This window comes from Mus pahari, chromosome 9, assembly GCF_900095145.1.
Source record: "Mus pahari chromosome 9, PAHARI_EIJ_v1.1, whole genome shotgun sequence".
NCBI lineage: Eukaryota > Metazoa > Chordata > Mammalia > Rodentia > Muridae > Mus > Mus pahari.
In genome coordinates, this window is record NC_034598.1 from 39,833,903 (window position 1) to 39,858,306 (window position 24,404).

Below are 24,404 nucleotides of genomic sequence, written 5' to 3' on the forward strand. Positions count from 1 at the left end.
TTCCGTTGCCTTTGGCACCACCACCAATATTGGACTGCTAGGCGTGCCGTAAGGAAGCACCACAAGCTGCCCCACTTAAACAGCAGAAATGTACTTTCTCGGAGGCGGGGCTACAGGGCTGAGGTCGAGTTGTTGGGTTTCTCTTTTGTTTGTTTTGTTTTTAAAATATTTAGTTTTTTTTTAATGTATGGGAGTACCCTGTTGCTGTCTTCAGACACACCAGAAGAGGACATCGGACCCCATGACAGATGGTTATGAGCCACCATGCGGCTGCTGGGAATTGAAATCAGGACCTCTGGAAGAGCAGTCAGTGCTCCTAACCACTGAGCCATCTGTCCAGCCCTGAGGACTAGTTGCTGAGTCCTCTCTCCCGAATCTATGAATGAATTAGCTATACATAACTACTCTTGGATCAAATGTCTTCTCTGTGTGACGGACACACCGTCCAGCCTTTATGGAATGCTGGCTTAGAATCTGCCCCACTGCCTTCATTTCAGCTTCTCTTAATTCGGTCACATCCTCAGGCTATGGGCCTTAGGACTTCAACGTAGGAGTGGGAGGTATGACACGGTGCAGTCAACAGTGCCATCATAATCTGCCGCCGGCTCATGGTCTCCCATGTTGTGCAGGCTGTGCCCCCTCTCCCCCACCCCACCCCACCCCCATCAGCAGCAGAGCTCCATTGCTTTTATCTGGGAAATTGATGGACTGAGGTTCTTTGTCCAGAATCTGCTTGCAAGAGGGTCCCTCCTACCGGTAAAAGAAAGCAGAGTCAGACAAAAGTCCTGAGCCTGGGGGCCACCTCCCCCTGTCCCAACAGGCAGGAGCCCATGACACACAGCTGCAGTGGTCACAGTCCCAGGAAGGGCAACACGCCGAGGGAGGAGGAGGTGGGGCTACCTAGGGGCCTGGTTGGTCCAAGGTCCAGATGGTAGTGACAGTCAGGGAATCCTGCTGAGGCAGGAGCAGGCAAGGAGCAGCAGACATTTGCTGATAGCAGGAAACTGGATGGCCGGGCAGTAGGCTCTGATAGACCCCAGCTCACCCCTCTCGGAGCTACCTTTGAGCTTCCCATGTGCTACACCCATTTTGGGTCAGAGCCTACTTTTCCTTCCATGTGTGGATCAAGGCAGCTACTCCTTGGTCCCAGGCACAAGGCAAGAAGGGGAGGAAGCCCTGTAGCCTGCTCAGCATGAAACTTCGCATTTCCCAGTCTGTGGGGGCCAAGGGAGGTCCTTGACTGGATGGCCCTCTAGGCTTTAGTATCTAGTGACTACAAGCACTTGGCTGAATGGGTGCCAGGGCTATGAGTACCTCCCTCTTCCTTCCTGATGAACTGTCTCTGGGGATTTTATCCTCAGAGGGAACTGATGCCTCTGCTTCTGTCCTGCAGAGTGAGCTGGATTTGGAAAAGGGCCTGGAGATGAGAAAGTGGGTTTTATCCGGCATCCTGGCCAGCGAGGAGACGTACCTGAGCCATCTGGAGGCCCTGTTGCTGGTGAGTGTACCCTGCTGGGGTTCTCCTCGTACCTCATTCTAGATCTGAACTCCTCTAGGGGCTGGGGGATGCTGACCGGGGAACTTGATTGCCAAGTTTTCCCTCTCTTTTAATCTTTTATTTTTCCAATTGGAATTGGAAAATGATAGAGCTGGCCTGTAGTTTAGTGGGAAAGTATTAGTCTGTCTAGCATGCCCAAGGCCTGATCACAACACCAAGGTAGGTAGGTAGGTAGGTGGGTAGACAGACAGACAGACATAGATGATTGATAGATAGATAGATAGATAGATAGATAGATAGATAGATAGATACAAACAAAGAAAGAATCACAACACCAAGATAGATAGATAGACAATAGAGAGAAAGAATCATAATACTAAGATAGATAGATAGATAGATAGATAGATAGATAGATAGATAGATAGATGAAGGTAGGTAGGTAGATGAATGAATGAATGAATGAATGAATGAATGAATGAAAGAATGAAGCCACTTCACCTGTGCCGTCCTCCAGCCCATGAAGCCTCTGAAAGCTGCTGCCACCACCTCTCAGCCTGTGCTGACCAGCCAGCAGATTGAGACCATTTTCTTCAAAGTGCCTGAGCTCTACGAGATCCACAAGGAGTTCTACGATGGGCTGTTCCCCCGAGTGCAGCAGTGGAGCCACCAGCAGCGTGTGGGGGACCTCTTCCAGAAGCTGGTGAGTGGCTTGGAGAGGCTGGCTCTTGAGGCTATGGCCGTAGCTGGGGCATGTGTCACAGGGAGATAACTCAGGAGACAATCAGGAGAGCCTGGGGTGTGACTGAGTACCTTTGGTGTCAAAGGGCAGGCTGCTGGGAGAGCAAGGTGGAGGGACACGTGGCCAGCCCATCTGGAGTCCAGTGAGTGCGTTGTCCTGATCTTGGCTTCCTACAGTGTTGCTTGGGGTTCCCAGTGTCCACACAGATCAAGCTGCCTTTGGGACCAAAATGATTTTGCTGCCCAGCTCAGCCAGACTTGGGCTCTTTTAGTGGAGAGGTGACTACACATGACAGCACACTGGGACTTAGTTACAGGTCAGCCTCTGTATCTGCAGGTTTCCCATCTGCACGTTGAACTATCCAAGTGCCGAAAAAGAATTATGCATGTGCTGCATGTATGGCATTTCTTCGGTATTGTCCCCTAAACAGTACAGCCCACCAGCTATTTACATAGTGATCCCATTGGATTAGGCCTAGAGGTGATTCAAAGCATGAGTCTGGGTGCGAGGTATATACATGTCGGTTCAGCTGTTTGGGAAGCTGAAGTAATGAGTGTTTGAGCCCAGGAGTTCAGGGGACCAACCTAGGCCAACTTGGTAAATAAGAGAAGAAAGAGATGGAGTGCTTGAAGCTAGGAACCCCCACAGGGAAGCTTGGATCAGGTGACAGCCACATGCTGTGAGTAAAGCTGCTTTTTACAGAGCTGGGTCCCACTGTGATCTGAAGGGGCAGACGGTGTGCCCAGGGGGCATGCACCATCTTACCTGCACTGGGGCAGCCCAGTAAGGCAGGTACTGTTTTCAAAGAGATTGGTTGTACAAGGAAGGATAAATGAGTCCTTCGTTTATGCCATAAAGGGGTATATCTGCCTAGCACGGGGGGGGGGGGCATTAAATCAAAAGACAAGAGGAGTTAGACAGCAGATTGGGTTTCTGGAAGTCCTCAGTAGATCAGAACTGATCAAGAATCTGACAGGTACCCAGGGAGACATTAGTACAGGGTAGGAATAGGAAAAGAGGGGGTTCCTGGCAGAACTGCCCAGCAGGGAGCTTGCGCTTACCCCTCCTAGAAAAGCCACAGGAAGTCAATGCTGGCCCTTGTCTGTTTCTGAAGATGACTGATCCTAATTCCTAGATTGTCAGTGTTGCACACACACACACACACACTTTGGTTGGAACCTTCTCCTCATGCAGAAAATAAGTTCTTCAGGCTTAACAGTGGTCCAATGGCAGGGTCCCTACAAGTGCAGGGTTCCTGAAGATGACCCATAGCCACACACCTTATTGGGTACCATACACCCAGATATTGTGTGACATAACTTTTCCTGGGGAGACACACACACACACACATACCCTACTCACCCTATTTGCCTCACTTGTGCTAGATAGGGATCCCACAACAAACCAAAGTTTAGATATCACCAAAGTCCAACTTGGTGAACCAGTGAGTTTTATTGGGGTGATTAACAAGAGTCTGGTTGAGCAGCAGAAATGACTCAGTGACAACTGCATCACCAAAGCCAGCCCAGCACAGGTAACAAACAGCTCACAAAAGCTGAGAACCTGGAACACACTGTCCAGCCTTCCCAGATTGTCCTTTTAGGGTGCCTCAGTTGCTCTAAACCTCTTCCAGGCAGCTTGTCTGTTTTCTGATTTTTTTTCCAGGCAGCTGATCTGGATCTGGTCTCAAAACAAGTCTTTGCAGCTTGGCTTGTCTGAGAGAAACTCAGCTTTTATTGTTTACTTTGGCAGAAGGGGGCCTAGTGAATCTCATCCGTTTCAGGGACTTCCTGAATCTGTTTTGAGTTGTTTACCTTCATACTCCAGGAGCTTTGTGCAGAATGGAATGTTTCAATCTTGAGTAAAGGGTTAATATAGCAGGAGGCCAATGGTCCCAGTCCAGGGTGTGGCTGTCCTCTTGGCTCTCCTTATCTTTCTGGTCTCTTCTCCCTTTCTCTTCTTGCCATGTGTCAGTAAGTTTAAACCTTGCAGAGCAGACTCAACCAGAAGCCTTCAGAGATGCAAAAAGTAGTGCTGATATGGGGAAGGGGCGGCACACTCAGCGCTCTCCCTAAAGTAGTATTCGGAAACCTCTCAGGGGCTTTTCTTTCCCGGTCTTCCAAAACTAAGGGATGCTGGGACATAATCAGAACATCACTTTTGGTTTGTGTGTTGCTCTTCAGCTGTCCCCATGTATGAGATGCCGCAGGGGAGAGTTAATCCCCAGTCTGTCTGCTGAGCATCTTATGTGTACCCTGGGCTGAGTGCTGAGGGCTTCCCAGGACAGACAGACATACACAGCCCTACTCTCCACCCTTTCAGATGACAGCAAGGCTAGCCCAGCATCCCCTCGGGAGTCCTAGGACCCAAGGGGTTCTCTGTACCTATTCCAACTTTGGCACCTGCTCTAGAGCCCTGGACTCCTGAGTTATTGCAACTGTGCCCCTTTCCTGTAGTTCATTCTCAGTGTATGAGGTTTTGTTTGTAGTCGAAATTCTCTCCCCCAGTCCCTGTCTGATTCAAAATCCAGTCCTGTCCAGGGTTACATGTATTTGGCTATGATGTCTCTAGGCTCCATCTATCTGTATCAGCTCCTAGAACTGACATTTTCTGAAAGGGACATGCTGCTTTGAGTTGGACAGACATTTCCTCCTGTCTTTTTGGTACAGAATGACCACCGTAGGGATTTGTTGTGCCCATCCCATGGCATACTAACGAGATACTGGCAATCTCTGTTTTTACTGTTATCATTCAGTACCAGTTTCGGGTTGCCAAAAATGTAAGAATTAATTTTTTAGCATTTATCATGCCTGAAAGAAGTAAGCCCTTAGGCAAGAGGAAAGAAAAGTCACAAAAGTGGTCCTCGGCTGCAATGCTCCAGACTCTTCCCAGAGAGGCCATCAGGACCCTCTCTGGCAGCCGGGAGGCCCTCACCCAGTGGCCTATAAAAGGGAAGATGGGTGGAGGAGTATCCCGAGTCTTGCGGTTGCTCAGTAGAGGACAGTCTGGAATTCAAGCATGCAGCACAGCATATAAATGCAAATGCTCGTGGAAATGAAATGTATGCTGAACCCCAAGAGAGCTCCAGGAACAGCAAATGCACCGGGTTTCTAGCCTGTGGGCGGCTCAGACCTGGCCAGCATGTCTGCCTGGGTCCGCATGCTCTTGCTTGTGAAGACTGGGTTGTTTTCCCTCACTGCCCCCAAGTGATGTGAGACCCAGAGATGATTGTGGTGAGGCCACACATCCTTCCAACTACCCATGGAAATTGTGCTTAGTTGAGTGTGTATGGGAGCAGGAATTCAGTGAGGGAAACCTCTATCGATGTCTTTTTATTGAATAAAGGACAAGCACCAGATGCCTCTCGCCTTGTGGCTGGCAGGCCTTCTACCTGCTGGGTATGTGAGAGCCAGGCGCCCCCTGTGAGGTTTAGGAATGGCAGCTAACAGTAATAGTTCCCCTTGCCTGTCAGCCAGACATGTTCCTCACCTGCCTGACAGGATGAGATATGAGCCTAGCACCATGGTTCCCAGGCTCCATGGACCCTGGCCAGGGCGGCCTCCTCCATTTCACCTGCGTAGGAGCATTCATCTGGAGGCTCACCTCAAGTTTAAGCTGCAGCTCACAGCATCCTTTATGCAAGCGGAGTGGGAGGAATAGGAAGGCGCTCCAAAGGGAGCCATTACCTGTCCAGGGCTATGACTCACTTCTCAACATGTCATTTTAGGAGAGGGGATCGTGCTCCGTGTGTGGGGAGGTGAAGCAGGTGGGTGGGAGGAGGAACATGGAAGAGCAGGTTTCTGCAGCCCTCTCGCTGTCTGCCATAGCTGGGATTTTTCCAGAGCTATGCTCGAGATCCCAGTCCAGTGGGGGAGCAGGTATCTATCCCACCTCTGTCTCAGCCCCTCCTTCTTCCTCCCCACAGGCCAGCCAGCTGGGTGTGTACCGAGCCTTTGTGGATAACTACGGAGTGGCCATGGAAACCGCAGAGAAGTGCTGTCAGGCCAACGCTCAGTTTGCAGAAATCTCTGAGGTAATGAGCGAGCGCTGTGACGCTGCTGTGCAGGCCAGAGTACTGCCGACTCCCACTGTGTCCTCCCACTCCCTCGATGCGATGCGTGATGCGTTGTGGGACGGGTTGTTGGGAGAACAAAGTAGAGCAGATTAAAGGATGGGTATGAACCCCAGCTCTGACTCAGAGTTTGCAGGGTCAGCTCCATCACTGGACACAGTCGTGATTCAATAGGACCAGTCCTAACAGTGCTGTTACCCAAGGGGCAGGGCCTGATTCCAGAGGCTCACCGATGTCTTAATCTGTTTTAGATTGCTATTGCAAAGTGTTCAGGACTGTGTACTTTATAAAGAATAGAAATGTACTCAGCTAGGGTTGGAAACTGAGAAGTAAGGTCACATTGAGTGTTTTGGTTAGGGTTTTACTGCTGTGAACAGACACCATGACCTAGGCAACTCTTACAAGGACAGCATTTAATTGGGCTGGCTTACCGGATCACAGGTTCAGTCCATTATCATCAAGATGGGAGCAGGGCAGCATCCAGGCAGGCATGGGGCTGGAGGAGCTGAGAGTTCTACATCTTCATCCAAAGACAGACAGGAGAGGGCTGGCTTCCAGGAAGCTAGGACCAAGGGTCTTAAAACCCACCCCAACAATGACACACTTCCTCCAACAAGGCCACACCCACTCCAACAAGACCACACCTTCTAATAATGTCACTCCCTGGACCAAGCATATTCAGACCACCACAGTGAGGTCCATCTGGTGGGTGTCTTGCTGTATCATGACAGAATGTTACATGTCAGGATAGAGCAAGCAGCCTAACTCAGTTAAGGTCTACCTTCGTGACGTTATCTAATCCTAGCCACATCAAAGATCCCAACTCCAGACACTGTGAGCATGCGGAGTAGGGCTTCCTGTTCCTTCCACATGGGCTTTTGGAGGACACATTCAGACATCAGCAGCCATGTTCCCTGGTTCCCTTATCTTGTCTGTCGTTATTGTAATTCTACCTTATGTCCCATCATGGGAGTCTTAGTTAGAGTTTCTATTGCTGTGAAGAGACATCGCAACCACAGCAGTTCTTATAAAGGAAAACATTTCATTGGGGGCTGGCTTATAGTTCAGAAGTTTAGTCCATTATTGTTGTGGGAGGAAGCATGGCAGTGTGCAGACGGACATGGTATTGGAGAGGGGCTGAGAGTTCAACATCTGAATACACAGGTGTCAAGGAGAGAGACAGACAGGTAGATGACAAGACACACAGACTGGGCCTGATTTGAGCATCTGAAACCTCAAAGCCCGCCCCCAGTGACACACTTCCTCCAACCTGGCCACACCTCCTAATGGTGCCACTCTTCATTGGCCATTTTTATTCAAACCACCACAATGGTATCTACTCTGCCTTCTTGTCACTAGAGGCTACGCAGAAGCCATCTGCTCTGTGACTTTCCTGCCAACAATCTTTGAGCACCAGGGTTCAAAGTTGCTGTTCCTATAGACCTCTACTAGAGGAAGCTCCAGGCTGTAGCACCCCAGGCCACAGGGTTGCTTTCTCCCTGTTTGCATTTAACCTTAATGGACTAAAACCTCAAGCCATGTGTTGTGAGCCTCTAGCGCCAGCAGTTACGGAGACCATGAACAGGACACTTGAGGCTGACAGCCAGGTCACTTATCACCTGTGTCTCTATCTCTCTCCTCTACACAGGGTTTTTCTCCCTTCCCCGTCATATCTTCAATGTCAATGACAGACACGTGACATTTTCCTCTCTTGGAGGATTTTGTCGTTGTCACCTTTGTATAATTCCCACTTTCTCGCTTGGAGCTCCGACCGACTTCTCTTTCTTCTGTAAAACGAGGAGTCCGGGAGGAAAGATCTCCATGCAGAAAGGCAGTGTTAGAGAGGAAAATGTAGGTGCAGGGAGGTGACTCATGGGTAAGAACATTTATTACGCAAGCATGGGACCCTGAGTTTGAAACCCTAGCACCTCCATAAAAGCCAATTAAGACCACGTGTGCCTGTGATCCTGGTGTTAGAAGGCACAGGCAAGCCCTCGCTGGTCAACCAACCTGGTCAAGTAGAGAACTTCATGTTCCGAGAGAGATCCCGTCTCAAGTGGTTAAATAAGGTGGTGTCCAATGGAGGAAGGCGCTCAGCGTTCTCCTCTGGCCTCCATATGTGCATGCGTGAGGGATGATCAGCAGCAGCACCAGCACAGGGGAAACACACAGTCACGCACGCTCGAAGAAAGAGGAGAAATGTAAAGCACACACCCCGATTTGATCATTCATTTCCTAGATAAAAGTCCCACAACTTTTATATTTATAACAACCTTAATTAGCACTAGAGCTGGGCAGATATCTACCCACTGTGCTATTATGTCTACTTCCCCATCAATGACCCCAACTTATAACTTGCTGTGCTCCATCTGGGCTGCTCTTAACTCCAGTTGGCCAACCCTCACGGCCATGTTTTCAAGCTCACCTACCCCATGGCTTCTTCCCTCTCCCCTAGTGGTTCTCCTCAGACCCCAAACCCAGAACCTAAACTCTACCAATCTCTCTTCTGCCCAGTGATAGGCTGTAGGCATCTTTATTCACCAATCAGGGATAACATGGAAGGCAAGGTTAGATAGTATCCATTGTATATATGAAAGATTCTCTCATCTGGGGACAACCAGGCCTTGGGGACCAGTGTTTAGCATTACTGCAAAAGACCAAACCTCAACAGAGTTGGGTTTCTCTTGCTGAGAGAAAACCTTTGGCTGTCATACCTGATCCATGTTCCATATTTTGTCATTTATCTCATGATCTAGACATCTGTGGCCTTGGCTTCTGTTCTTTTCTTAGCCTTTTTCATTAAACTAACTACTTCCCATACCCTTATCAGCTTCAGTATTTCTATAAAATCCCAAATGACCCTGGCAGATAAAATATTGGATTCTTGAACAGCAGGCTCTACTTAAGTGGCCAAGTCTGAGTCTAGCCAGACAAGATTTACCCAAGATGGAGGAGGCTGTGGTGGGATAACCCCTAGGAAGGGGTCCACATGGTCCTACTACCTGCTGCAGTGGGGATTTGGTCCAAGACTGGGATGCAAGGTGTAGGCCAGTGGCTCTCTCCAAGCCTTGGTGGTTCTTGTACTATGTGAACAACATCTGTTCTATTATCCATCTGTGTTTCCAAAATGCCCTCCGCATTTAGACAGAAATGCCAGCTGCCTAAAGAGAGTAAAATGTAGCTTAAAGAAGCAGGAGCAGGGGCTGGAGAGATGGCTCAGAGGTTAAGAGCACTGACTGCTCTTCCAGAGGTCCTGAGTTCAATTCCCAGCAACCACATAGTGGCTCACAACCATTTGTAATGGGATCCACTGCCCTCTTCTGGTGTGTCTAACAGCTACAGTGTACTCATAAATAAAATAAATCATTTTAAAAGAAGGAGGAGGAGGAACAGCAGTAGGCTATGTGCTTGTGGGGACTGCCTCCCGGGACTGTCAGTACTCATGCATAGGGCTCTCTGAAGGGTTGCTCACAAGTGCAGGGCAGGTAATGGTCTGCCAGTCTTCCCAAGACCAGTTGCTAGAGCGATGTGTGAGGTGGTATCCAGAGATGCCCATCTGGCTTCTGTGGGATTCTAGCTCTCCAAATGATAAATGAGAGTTCAATAGAGATGCCTTCTGGAGTCAGGGGAGAGGGGGAGTCGGGGGGGGGGATGTGTGATTCAACTCTTTAAGTCTCCTTGAGCCAGGGCACCTTGTGCCTTACACTGTCCAGGACAGTGTAGAGTTTGGGCCACTCTCATGCTCCAATGAAGCACCTTGCAGTCATGTTTAGCTTCCATAACTCCTTATATCCTCTGGGAACTGTTGAGCAGGAACAGCCAGTGCAAGGGCTGTTAACCTCTGAGGAAAGGTACCCAAGTGCACAGCAGGCTTTGTCTCCGGTGAGCTAGGCAATACCAGTCCCAAGACATTAGTTGTAGTGCAGGATTAGGAGGGTGATCCCAGAGGCCCTTCCTGTTCATATAGCGGGTGTGCCTTATTCAGGAGCTTAGCATCAGGATGCAGCAGCTGCCTCCCAGAGACTACACATCACAGGGATGCTTTAATGTCATCTCTCCACCTCTGATGGAACGAGACACCTCTTTGATTTCATTCCACTAACAATCCTTGCTTTCCATCTTAGTAGCTCATTTTATAATAAAGCAATCCATTAGCATGTTATAGCCAGTATGTGTGTTCATTCAACCTCTAAAGGGGTTGCAACCCATGGGTTGAGAACCTCTGGTCCAGGGGGTACCCTTTGTGCTCATCTAGTTCACAGGTCACTGCGAGACCTGTGTTTTCATTTGGTGGTTCAGCATGGCTCCCTGACACACACTACACATAAAGGTCTCTCTATGGGGAGAGAAGTCCAAGCTTTCTGTTGGGCTGTGTCCAAGCTGCTTCTGCCGCTCCGCATGAGCATGTCCTCTTTCCCTCCACAGAACCTGCGAGCCAGAAGCAACAAGGACGTCAAGGACTCAGCTACCAAGAACTCTTTGGAAAGTGAGTTATCTCTGCAGAGGAACGATTCTTTGTGCCTTTGTGGTGGCGACCACTTCCGGCAGAGGAGTCATTGCTGGAAAGACAGATGCTACACCTCATTGGGTCACCACTCTCATCTTCCTTATAGAAGCCTACTTACAAGTAGACTTCATCTACTTGAAGTTAGACTTCAAGCAGTGGGGGAGGAGGAGCAGAGGTCAGCTTTGGTCACAGCAGGGCAGAAAAGATGAGATCAAGACAAGTCTGTCACTAATGACGATACTGGGAGAATATTCTCGGGTAACAGGGCTTCCACACTCACTGTGGGGCCATGGGTAAAGGTGGTTGGTTCCGTGGCTAATGAAATGTGATCCCTATGGCCCACATAGTAGGAGAGAGCCAGTTCTCAAAAGCTACCCTCCAAATTCCACATGCATGCTTGTGCCTCAAGTCCAGTGCGCAGGCATGCCTGCGCACACACAAAATAAATTAATCTGTGCCTTTAAAAATATATCAAGGGGCTAGAGAGCTATTTCAGCAGTTAAAAGCCTTAACAGCTCTTTCAGAGGACAGGACCCAGGGCCCACATGGCAGCTCACATAGACACAGTATTAAAAAATAAATCATATATTAATAAAGTCTCACTGTGAAGACCAGCACCTGTAGTCTCAGCATTCGGGAGACACCCCTTAGGAAAAACGTGTGTTGGAGGCTGGCCTGGTATATATAGTGAGACCCTATCTGAAAAGCTTGCTGGGTCTGGTACAGGAACATGCAGCTGTAGTCTGAGATGCTGAGGACGCTGAGGTGGAGGGTTCCAAGTTTGGGACTCACCTGGGCAAGTGAGAGCCCCATCCTAAAACACTATGTAAAATTTATAAGAAATAATTATTTTTGCTTTATGTATATGATGTGCACCATGTGCGCCTAGTACCCACAGAGGTGGAAAAGGGCATTAACCCTGGAGCTGGGGTTATAGGCAAATGTAAGGTGTTACATGGGTGCCGGGAAGCCAATCCAGGTGTTCTGGAAGAACAGCAAGTACTCTCAGCCACTGAGCCATCTCTCCAGCTCTTAGATACCACTAGTACTGGTTAAAATTGTGTGTGTGTGTGTGTGTGTGTGTTTGCATGCGCCCCACAACAACACTTTATGTGTATGTCTGTGTTGGTGTATACATGTAAGTATACAGATAACTATACAGATACGTATACTTATACATATATACATATAAGTATCCAGAGGCTTTGGATTCCTAGAGTTAACAGATGGTTATGGGCCACCTCTTGGGGTGCTGGGATCTGACCTTGGATCCTTTGGAAGAGCAAGAAGTGCTACTTAACAACTGAGCCCTTCTCCAGTCCCCCAAAGTGTGTATGTGTGTGTCTGTGTGTGTGTGTTGGAGTTACAGGTGGTTGTGAGTTTCCCAGTGTGGGTGCTGGGAAGCAAACCCTGGTCCCCTGGAAGAGCAGTTTGCACTCTTAAGTGACGAGCCATCCCTCCAGCCCCCTTATAATCCCTTTTAAGAATACCATCATGTTGTCTCCACTGGCCCCGAAAGGAGGGTTGTATTTCTCCTCTCTTGTATGTAATAATCTAGTTTTTGATGCTGCAACTGAGTAGAACCACTGAGTTTTTTGTTTTATTTTATTGGTTTTTGAGACAGGGTCTCACACTCTGGTTCAGACTTGCCTAGAACTCACTGCTATCCTCTTGACTAAGCCTCCTCTGAGGTGGGATTATTGGTAAGAGCTACCACATATCTCTTAGTTGAGTGTGCCTTAAAGAAAAATACTTACTTTATTTGGTCTGGGACTATAGCTTGGTGTTATATATAGTGCTTTCTTAGCATGCATAGCCCCCATGCTCAGTCTCAATACATACAAGTACACGCATGTAAAGGTTCATTTGGCTCACAGCCAGAAGTTCAAGGTCAGGCAGCTGCATATAGTAAGGGCACCCTTGCCAGTGGGGACTGCAGAGTCCCCAGGCAGCATAGGCCATCACACAGCAAGGCAGACAAGTGTACCAGAGATAGTTCAAATCAGTGGCAAGCTGCTTCCTTGATAATCCATGCGTAGATTAACGCACTCACAGGGCCAGAGCCCAGTCATGTTTCAGAGGGAGTGCATATCAGCTTAGCAGATAACGAGGCAAGTGCATCATCGCATAAAGGGCCTGAGGGGGACACAGGTAGAGAGGCAGGCAAGGGATGAATTCTGGGACCGTACATTCAACCTCCGTACAAATCAGAAAATACTAAGTTGCTTCTTGATTGGATTGTTAGGCCAGTGTGAACAGTTAGAGTAGTGTGAATAGTTAGGCCTGTGTGAAGAAGAATTAGGCTGGTGTGAACAGCAAGGCTGGTGTGAAGAGGAGTGATGTTGGTTGATCTTATAAGCTGGTGTGAATAGTTAGGCTAGTGTGAACAGTGAGGCTGGTGTTAAGGGGAGTGAGGCTGGTGTGAACAGTTATATTCACTCATAGAGAACTGTGGACATATTTCTCTTTCCCAGAACTTCCCCCTACCTCAGCCCTTCTGAGCCCCAGTTTCCCCTGTCTAAACAAACAGAGACAGCAGCTGGGCAGTGGTGGCACAGGCCTCTAATCCCAGCACTCAGGAGGCAGAGGCAGGCAGATTTCTGAGTTCAAGGCAAGCCTGGGCTACAACCAAAACTACCCCAAAAAGCCAGGGGGTAGGGGACACAGGGAACAACAGTGAGTACCCTGCAGTGGCCATGAAAGTTATATAAGTTATGTAAAGAAGTGTGCTTGGCAAGACCTTAAGTGTCTTTGCTTGCATAAACGATGCTCATTGCTGTGTAGAAGAAATAAAGATGACCAAGGCTGGCCTGGGTGTGTCCCCAAGTAAGTTCCCATCCCAGAGCACCCACTAGATCAAGAGCTATATTTGTGCCCCAGTTGGCTTCTGTCCTTGTCGGATCTGGGCTCCTAAAATTTGTCCAGCCATGGACTCTGAGAGCCACATCCTGGTCCTCTGCAGGCTAGGATTGGGGCCCTCACCGTCGTCCTTGACAATAATCCTAGGCAGCAATGTGTCCATACTGAACCTTTCCAGTGGCTTGGGCCTGAGCAGCAGCCCTGAACTCAGAGCCTATAGGACCGCAGACAGATGCTCCAGGTTTGGCCTCATGACCCTGCAAAGGGGAGGTGGACCTGCCCTTCCTCCTGGCCTTGAAGCACCAGGAGGCAGGTTTACTTTGTTTTCTCCAACTGTGGTTATATCTCCTCGCCCTGCCTGTCTCTCCACAGCTCTGCTCTACAAACCTGTGGACCGGGTGACGAGGAGCACACTAGTCCTTCACGTGAGTCCTCCCAGGGTGGCCTGGGTCCTCCCCCTGTCCTCAGGCCAGCTAGAGATGGCCCCTTCACTTAGGTCTCCCATCTCAAGGTTAACGCTGGCCTTTTGCCCACTGCTAACCTGTGCCCAGCTGTTTCATTACCACCTTTATTGAGAATGCAGAACCTCCCCCGAGGGACAGAAGTAATAGTATCTCCAGGTGCCCCCACTGGGACCTACAGGGAAGAAGTATCCTATCGCACACCCGCAGGGGTCTGTAAGTGGGAACATTGTATCGCAGTGAAGTATGTGAGAGGAGGTTTCCTGGGAAACCGGCAGGGTGGTTGGTGTTGACTCCCAGCCTTACAGGGTAGGGTGCAGCAGGAGACCCACGACCAGGAGGTGCTCTGTACTGAGACACCAAATGAGAAAACAACTTCGGCCTAGCTGCCCAGGGAAACCCGGTTAATAGCACTCATGCTGGCTAAGTCTACCTAAATATTTGGTTCCCCTCCTACTAATGAGTCCCCACTAGAGGGCTTATGTGTAAACTAATGTGTGAACATCTTTTTCAATTACTCAGAAAGTATAATTTTTCACACCACTTCCTTCCTATTAATAACATAGAGATTATTGTTTCATTTTGGCCTAGGCTTTGCTTTTTTTTTTTTTTTTTAACAACTGTATAGTATCCCATCATGCACCAGGGTTTTTGTTCTGTAGCCTAAACTGGCCTTGAACTCATGGTTCCTCTGCCTCAGCCTCCTAAGTACTGGGCTTAGAGATATATGTACCATATCCAGCTTTATTAATTTTTTTAAATTCTTTTTTGTTTTTTTCAAGGCAGGGTTTCTCTGTGTAGCCCTGGCTGTCCTGGAACTCTCACTCTGTAGACCAGGCTAGCCTCGAACTCAAAAATTTGCCTGCCTCTGCCTCCCGAGTGCTGGGATTAAAGGCCAGCTTTATTATTCTTTATCGTACTCTGCTTCAATTTTTGGATGGGACTGGAGAGATGGCTCAGCGGATAAGTACTGCTCTCCTCTGGAGGACGTTAAGCTTAATTCTTAGTCCCCACATCGGGTGAGTCACAGTCACCTGTAACTCCAGTTCCAAGGTAATCTGATGCCCCTGAGCTCTGCGAACAGGTGCTATCAGGGTGACAGATCTTGAAGCAGCCGGTCACATCACAGTCGAGAGCAGAGAGATGATGAATGTGTGCATGCTGTGGACAGCTGGCTGTCTCCACACTTCACACAGTTTATAATGCCCCGACTAGGTTTGGCACCACCCACAACGGACAGGTCTTCCCATATAATTAAGATACTTTCCCCACAGGTGTGCCTACAAGCGATCCTGGTCTAGACAACTCCTCATGAAGGCTTGCTTTCTAGATGATTCTAGGATTGTGAAATAGTAACAATTCAGAGGTCCTGGCCAGGTAGCCTATCCGCTTGACTCTGTGATACTGTCATCTACCAATGGCCATGATTGGTCCAGACATTGGGCATTTGTGTAACACAGAATCCTGGTAGGAAAAACAGCTGCCTAGGAGGGATGTGAGGAGAGGTGGACCTACGCAGTATCTCCAGGTTCTCTTTGTAGTTAGGATTGGAAGTTGGCGAAGGGGAGGGGGTTCTCTGAATCAGGGAGCAGCTTACCACGGGCAGGAACAAAACTGCCCTGGTAGCCTGTAAATCAGTGCTATTTCTGTCTGATTGGGAAGAAGGACTGGCGCTCATCTGAGGGAAGGGGAACCTGGAGGAACTAGGGCCTTTCTCCCAGCCTTGTCTAGGCCAGGAGTTCTGGGCCATAACCAGTTCTGCCTTCAGGATACCAGCATCAGTGGCCGAAGACATTTGGCCATCACAGTTGAAAATGAGGGTGTTACAGGCATCTAGTGCACATGGTGGCCTGCAGCAGCGCCAAATGTCTGTGCCACACCGGACAGCCCTTTTTATTCCACTATAATAAAGCATTCATCTAGCCCCAGTGTTAATAATACCACGGGCCAGAAACCCTGCCCTAGGTCTTTATAATGATAGTTCCTTCTTACTGAACTCGTGGGCACGCCACTGGGGTGGAGGCCGGCTTCCAAGATGGAGCTCACTGAGGTGCTCTTAGAACAGTGGGCCTGCAGCTCTGAGCTGCACTCCATGTGACTGGATGGTTTCACACAGTGGTCTGTGCCAGTCCTGTTCTGAGTAACTCTAGTCTTTCCACCCGGGGCAGGACTTGCTAAAACACACCCCATCCAGCCATCCCGACCATTCCCTGCTGCAAGACGCCCTCCGCATCTCTCAGAACTTCCTGTCCAGCATCAACGAGGAGATCACGCCCCGCCGGCAGTCCATGACGGTGAAAAAAGGAGAGGTGAGTGTGGCTGGTGGGGGGGACACAGGGCAGCCTCAGACTCAGGCACAGCACAGGACATGTGCTGTCCCTGGGGAATCCGTGACTCTGCAGAGTAGAGCATAGTCATGTATGCAGGATATCGGGGTAAAGTCGAAAGGGTGATCCCGTACTGCATGGCCACGGCAGCCTCTGACCTAGCCCCTCGCTCCATCTCCTCCCTCCTTATACTGGAACAAAGCAGCTCACTGTTCTCCTCATTGATAGAATGTGACCTGGTGAGCTCAGGTCCCCGTCTAAGGCAACAGTGAACAGGAGAATAGCATGTTGTTTGCCGGGAACCTGCCACTTCCTCCTGGTGTTCTTTTCTTGGAACACTCTGAACACTAGATGTAAGGTTTTAATGACAAAGGGAAGGATCCACAGTTTAGGGGCATGGGTCTAGCTAAGGAAGTTGAGGTCTTCAGCCCAGAAACTTTTTTCTCCCCTTTTCCTCACAACATCCACTGATGGTGATTCTCTTCCCATGTGTCGTTGGTAAGCTGCCCTTGGCCTGTGTTCTTGCCACCTTTGAGGGAGGAGTAATGGGCTGGGCCCCTTTTCAGTTGGGTGGCGTCTGGTGAGTTCCACAGAAGTACAGGGTAGGGAGCTGCAATCTCAGATGAACTCCCTTTGTCAGAGGTGGTGGTAAAGGTAGGGAGATAGCTGCCCTGTCGTCTCTCCCGTGCATAGGCAGGACTCCCAGGCTTAGACAGGGCACAGAAAGGTCATGTGACTGGCTGCGGTTGCCTCTGGGAACCACTTCTTCCTCTTCTGGCTCACCAGCTGGGTGACTTTTCCTTCCTCTGTCAGTACGTTGACAGGCAGGCTGCTCTTGTCTTGTCCTCTGTCTTAGTTAAGGTTTCATTGCTGTGAACAGACACCATGACCAAGGCAACTCTTACAAGAACAACATTGCATTGGGGCTGGCTTACAGGTTCAGAGGTTCAGTCCATTATCATCAAGGCGGGAGCATGGAAGCATCCAGGCAGGCGTGGCGCAGGAGCATCTTCATCTGAAGACTGCTAGCAGAATAGTAGCTTCCAGGCAGCTAGAATGAGAGTCTTATAGCCCATACCCACAGTGAAACACCTACTCCAACAAGGCCACACCCATCCCAACAAGGCCACACCCACTCCTACAAGGCCACGCCCACTCCAACAGGGCCACACTTTTTAATCCTGCCACTCCCTGAGCCAAGCATATACAAACCATCACATCCTCCATGTGCTTTTCTGGGAATCGCTCACTGCTCTACATGTTGAGTTGAAAGCACTTGCTTTCAGCTACACAGTCTAACTGGGCTTAATTATGAGTGAGGTGCCTGGTCACATTTCTCTCAGTGGGCCAGTTGAAGCTGAGGAGGAGGAAGGAACCACCCTTCAGTTCCATTCACCAGACCCGTCCAGGCTTCGGTTAAAACCAACTCGGGCTCCATCCCAGTATCCTGAGGGCTTCTCTGAGCATCCCAGCACTCACAGCCACACCCTTCTCTACCTGTTCCTTGTCTCTACATCTCTACAGTAGGGTAGGGGCACCGCTTGGCTCCCTGAGCCTCACAGTCGCATGACCTATGGAGAGAACAGTCAGTGGCAGCACTCCAGCCCTGCGCCATCTGCTCCTCAGCTGTCATTAAGCCCACTGAGAGCACAAGTGGGACCCAAGCTTTTCTAACCTCCGGGGGAAAAGTGTTGACTGGAGCAGTTTCCCACTTGGTTGTTCAGTACCCACGGGACCTGGGAAGCAGGTCTCATCCGGAGTTCATTGGGCCTTGTACCCAGTTCTCACCTAAGGCCACTGGATAAGAGCAGAGCCCACAGCTTCCCCATCAGCATCTGCTCTAACTGCAGATCTAATGGCTCTGCATCTGCCAGGATCTCGTGTATTGATTGGATGCCCGCTGAAGTCACCCATCCCACCTGGTGCTGTTTCTCTCTGGCCAACTGTTCATTTAGGAGAGCTTGACCAGAGAAGCAAATGCTCGGGCCCTTTTTCCCTTGCCCCTTAATATATTATTATTATTATATTAATATATTTGGTGCTATGGGACCAAATCTACTCCTATATCCCTGTTCACTGTTTAGGATCTCTTAAAAAGAAATATTCAGCCGGGCGTGGTGGCGCACGCCTTTAATCCCAGCACTCGGGAGGCAGAGGCAGGCGATTTCTGAGTTCGAGGCCAGCCTGGTCTACAGAGTGAGTTCCAGGACAGCCAGGGCTACACAGAGAAACCCTGCCTCGAAAAATCCAAANAATAATAAAAAAAAAAAATTCAGAGATTCCCAAACTGATATGCCCACCCTGTAGAGGAGAAAGGGACTGGAAGATGAGAAGATGACATTGAACCCATATCATTAAGTTAAAATCGGGACAGTCCAGGCACTTGCAAATACCCATGTTCAAAAAAAAAATAAAAAAAAAAAAAAAAAAAAGAAATATTCAGAGCATTCAAGTCAGCTGCCTCAGGAGCTGAGGAAGGCAAGATGTCACCCGGTAGTTAGCAGTAAGCCCCTGTTCCTGCATCTGTCCACAGGTCTGGAGGGTTAGGGCAGAGTGCTTTATGAAGACTGGAGCCTGTACCTGCAGAGGGTAGAGGGAGAAAGGACCAGTCTTATAGGCTCTGGAAGTTTGCAGTTCTGACTTAACACCCCTTCATCCAGCTCTGTCCATCAGTATCTCGGGGCTTACTAAGCCAGGGTGGCAGACAGGTAATTATACTTTTGCCTCCTGGTCCCCAGGCATACAGGATTCTCAGCATCTTCCTCAGTATCCTTCCAGCAACACAGTGCTTGATGCTGCAGTACAGGTGCCAGGAGGACCACCTGCCAACCCCACGTCGATCCTCACCCACTACTTACCCGTGGCATGGGCGTCTGTGCTCTCTAACGGCAGCGACCCTCCACTGGGCCTCGGTGAAGCTGAAAGGGTTTCATACTCTCATGCAGATAGTATGAAACGGACGTGGTGATGTTGGAGATGCCATCTTTGTTGAAGATAGTGCAGACCACCCTAAATGCCACCAGCCAGGAAAGAACCTGTAAGCCTCCCAGTGGGGAGAGTCAGGACATTGTAGAGAGACCCAGGTGTGAGCCCTGGGCAGCACCTGATCTCTAGTCAGGCTGCTGTGATCCCTTCATGCTTTTTAACCGAGTCTCCTGGCTCCGGAGCTGGCCCTTTTATGGAAGTGTCTAGGCAGCGGTAGAGGTAGTTTCCAAACTGAACAGAGGCCAGCAGCCTCTGGCAGGCAGGCCAGAATCCTTGCCCCAATTCACCAGGAGCTACCCAAGATGGGGAGTCAGGGCACTCCTCTCAGCTTCTGGATTGGAGGATCTTGCAGACACATTTTCCTTCCAGGCCCTAGCCCTGGGAGCTGGTGGGTGGGTGCACACTTGTTTATCCGAATTAACTTCACAGTTAGATAACTAGATCCCTGCTGCTGGGTAATTTCCTCCGAGTGGTTGTTGCCTTTGAGGTCTGCAGCTGGGGCTTTGCAAGAGATTTGAATAATCTCAGTTCTCTGCCTGGGATCCTAGAGGCCCCTTGTGGAGGGAGGCAGGCAGTGGGGCAGTGGGTTCAGAAGGTGCTTTAAGAAGGAGGGAAGCCAGAGGAATAGTGCCAGGGAAGGCCGAGGGAGGGAGGGAGGCAGAGGAGCTTAGGTAGGGAAGAACGCTAGGCTTTCCTGATGCTTAAAAAGAGTTGGGGGATTAAGGATATATAGATAATAGATATCTATATGTATATCTATAGATCAATATATCAGTGGTAGAGTACTTTTTCCTATCATGCTTGAAACCCTAGACCCTATAGCTGGGAAAGTCAAACCCATTTGCAAGAGGTATTAAGGAGTGGGTGGTGAGCAGAGGTGAGACCCCCTAGCAGAGGTGCCCTGAGTGGTACGCAGTGCTGCTTGCTGTCGTGAATTGGGACACAGAGCCCACAGCCCAAGCAGAAGGACCAGAACTGTAAGTGTACCTCAATATCAGAAGACACAAGAGCCCTTGGCTCAGTCCTCAGTACCACAAAAGCCCCACAGAATTCCATGTTGGCATAAGAAATGCTTCAATTTTGTGTTTTCGACCAGCAAATGGTGCCCAGTAGCCCCTGTGAGGTCCTGTGGGTATGTTGTTTCATTTAATCTTTCCCCCCGCCCCCACAAAAAAATGCCACCAAGCAGGTCTTTCCCTCTTTACTTCTGTCTGTGGCACTAACTCAGAACCCAGGGCCTTGTTTGTCCCAGGCAAGCCCTTCATCATTGAGTTACAGTTCAGCCCCTGCCCCAGCCACCCAGCCTGACAGAACCTGAGGCTGAGATGAAGTAACCATAGTGCAGCAAGGAGAGAGAGGGTGTGTACGTTATGTCCACAGAGTGGGAGGCCCTGGGTGGGCAGGAAGGAATCCTGGGTCCCCTCTCACTCCCAGGGTGCCTGGCCACATCACTGCTTAAGTGGCAGGCACTGATGTCCCTTGTAGCTAGTAATTCCTACGTGAACATAGAGGAATGCCTAGGGAGTAGTACCCCCTCCACATAAAACACACACACACACACACACACACACACACACACACACATACATATCATCATCCATTGCTCTGCCCCACGACATGGGGACGCAGACAGCGGCCTTGGGTCCCCTGCCAACACACCACACAGAGAAAGCAGGGCCCACATTGTTGTGTTTTATAAAGAAGAAAAAGAAGAATGGGAATGTTTGGTGGAGGTGTAGTATGGTGAGGAGGAAGGGGGTCCCTCTGCTGAGGCATCCCTTCCCCCTGAGGTATGACAGAAGATATAGTATAGAATAGAGTTTATTTGGAGCACGGGGAGAGGAGTTGATGGGGCAGTAGGGACAGAGAGAGAGAGGGGAGGGGGAGGGAAGTAGAGGCCTGCCATGAGTATGTGGAGGTGGGGAGGGGAATGGGGAGAGAAGAGACTGGGGCGGGGGAGGGGAGAGCAAGAGAAGAGAGTGAGGAGGGGGCAAGCAGCCCCTTTTATAGTGAGTGAGTCAGGCACACCTGGCTGTTGCCTGGTAACTGGGACGGAGCCTAGAAGGAATGCCAACACACATACCAACAGTCTCTCACACACAGGAACATGCACACATCACTGGGTCTCTCCCTCCTTCTTCCCTCATGCGCACACTCAGGCCATTTCAGCCAACCAGCCCCTCTGAGTTACGGACTCTAGATCTGGGTCCAGCAAAGTCCTGGGCTGTCTGTCTGTCCTTTAGCTCTGTATTGGTACAGGGTTGGGGTTGGGGGCTCTACTGTTTGAGACTCTGTGTCAACAGCTTTTCCTAACCGGTTGGCCTGATTAATTTTTAGCACACTGTTGAGGCTGCCAGCCAAGGTGGCTTTGCCTTGACCTTTCCCATGTGCCCTGGAGAAAGCAGGCTGGACAGGAAGCCATGGCTGAATACTCTGTGCTTCTGGGCCTACCAGGCTGATGAGCACTTCTGAGTCAGGTGTCTCCTGGGCAGACAGAGACTGAGCCTGAACTGCCCATTGATGCCATGTGAGCTGGCCCAGTCAGACCTGACTGACCAGAGTCTACGCAGGAGCCAGGGTCCCAGGGAGGGGACGGAGGAGGCTGCACAGGTGATGATGACTCCGAAGTGGAGGAGGAAGTTTCTTAGTTAATGGTCAGAGGGACAAGGCAGGGCCTTGAGGCTCTCTGTACAGAGTTATGTGGGTCCCCACCTACCCTTGCTATTGCTTCATCACAAATTCCTCACTGGAGTATCTGTCCTGGACCTGTCTCTCCCCTTCCCTGCAGCTGCTTCCCAGGGGGAAAGAAAGAGAGGACAATAGAAGTGAGACCATCTTAGCCACTTCCGGCACTATAGATGGAGCTAGGCTCAGAGCAGCGTTGAGCCTGGCCTGGCTGACCTCCTGAGCTATGGAGGAGGAATATTTCCCGAAGTCAGGGATCTTGACCATAAAGCAAGGCAAACTGCTGCCAGACTTAAGACTCCATCCTCCATGCCCGAGACAGTCCCCATCCTATAGGACTGGGGACTTCCCTGTCTCCCTCTTCACCCTCTGACCCCTCCATTCTGATTCCCGGCCTCCCTTCTTGGGTGGGTTGTTGTTAATGTTTGGGACCCCACCTGCTGTCCCAAGGCTGCATGGCCTTTCTCCCTGGCTGCTGGATGTCCTGTTGGGGTGGAACTGCGCATGCCCTGGGGTTCAGAAGCAAGGTCCCACATTCTTTCTCACAGTCAGTGACTTATACACTCCTAGAATAGCTTTCTCAGACTGAGGGCCGGGGTAGCAGGGGGGGAGGGGCTGGCTGGGAAGTACTTAAGGACCCCGTGACAAAGCTGGAGAGAGGGATTTAGGAACCGTTGAGATATCAAAAGTACTTGCCAGGACCAAGCTAAGTCTGCCTCTTAGAACCTCTTAAATGGGCATGCCATTGAGAGAGCATTCGGTGCCAGGGGGACTCTCCTCTGAACATTACTGACCCACAGCTTCTAGGCTGATCTTAGGATTCCCTCTGCTGGTTATTACAAAAAGTTCAGTTACTTTGTATAGAGAAAAGACTGCCACCTCGTGGTCTAGAGACCCACTTCTGTGTCCTTACTGAGGAAGCAGCCATACAGTCATTCCCGGGCTGATGTTGGTGCCTTAGTGACCTCCTGTATCCCTACCACTGACCTAAAAACCTAGATACCCAGTCTCTAGAATCTGCCCGCCAGCCTCACACAGTTCTACGTGTGTATAGTGTTGCGCCGGGGAGATAGCTCAGCGGCTAAAGGCTAGGCTCTCAACCCCAAAGACAAATGCACGGATATGGTTTCTTGAATCTTATAGCTACTCTCACCCAGAAAGCCTTCCGCCCTGTGGAGGTGTGTGTGAGAGAGAGGGAGGGAGTCATGGTCTTAATGTGCTGGTCACCTTCCTGTCCTTCCACATGGACACCGGTCTATAGAAAATACTTGGTGTCTTGTGCAAGCAATCAGGCAGCCATGATGAGCTGAGCTACCTGTGTTGGTGACATGTCACCATTTCTCCATGGAGGGGATGGCAGGGGCCCCATCCAGGCTGTACCAGGTTCTAAATTCTTTTCCTACAGAGCGTGGGAAGTAGGTCTTATAGCGATGGAAACCACAGGCACAGGGGGATCACTGGGCGCACTGCACAGCCCCAGTCCATGGTGATGAGGGCAGGGAACAACCTGCTCCTCGGGGGCCGTGGGGTGCAGCTACACCTCAGGCTGGGGTAGGCAACAGGCTTTTGTGCACTTCGTTGTCAACATCTGCCCTACAGATCCTTCCCAGGCAGCAGGGAGAGCAATCGGCCTCTAGAAAGCCTTCCTGAAGCCAGGTGCTTCCCTGGGCCTGTGAGCTCCTGAGGTCACTGAGCATGCTGCTGTATGCAGTGCTGCCTTGGGATGGCCTTTCGGGGCCATTTTCTTATCTTTGAATTGGGCATAGGGGTGGCTCACAGTAGCAGTACCTCATCCTACCGCTGTCTTCTGCATGGCACATGAGATGTCTGAAGTTGTTTTAGTACATTGATGACTTACCTTATTGTGCCTACTTAGCTACATCTTGGGCTATACACATGAGGTGGACTGACCCATGGCTCTCAGGTGGACTGTTGAGGTAGAGAAGACTCAGGACCTGCAGGGAGACACTCTTCATATCCTTATCCTTGTCCTAGGACCTGCCCACCTGTGTCACACACCCTGTGCTGCCCACCTGTTCTGTTGGCTTTGTACTTAGGCAACAGGTGTCTGTCTGGGTAGGGATCAAAGATAGGGTCCAGACACAGGCCCACAGCTTCTTGAAGCCTTCAGCATTAGACTCAGCCCATGCCCTCAGCACTGCCTCTTCTCAAAGAATCCCTGGGTCCACCTTCTCACTACTTACTGAAAGTCTACCCAGGCAGTCCCTGGAGCACTGTGTGTGCCTGGGAACAGTCCCTTGACAGGAGCAC

At 50.1% G+C, this 24,404-nt stretch overlaps 1 protein-coding gene across 1 annotated transcript in view; it reads left to right on the forward strand.

The window, feature by feature from the left end:
• Bcr (BCR activator of RhoGEF and GTPase) overlaps positions 1-24,404 on the forward strand; it is a 122,169-nt gene that overhangs the window by 69,649 nt on the left and 28,116 nt on the right. Inside the window, exons 3-8 of the mRNA XM_021205482.2 lie at positions 1,394-1,498; positions 2,013-2,198; positions 6,163-6,270; positions 10,735-10,795; positions 14,048-14,100; positions 16,305-16,445. Of these exons, the coding sequence (XP_021061141.1) occupies positions 1,394-1,498; positions 2,013-2,198; positions 6,163-6,270; positions 10,735-10,795; positions 14,048-14,100; positions 16,305-16,445 (654 nt within the window). The remainder of the gene's footprint in view (positions 1-1,393; positions 1,499-2,012; positions 2,199-6,162; positions 6,271-10,734; positions 10,796-14,047; positions 14,101-16,304; positions 16,446-24,404) is intronic.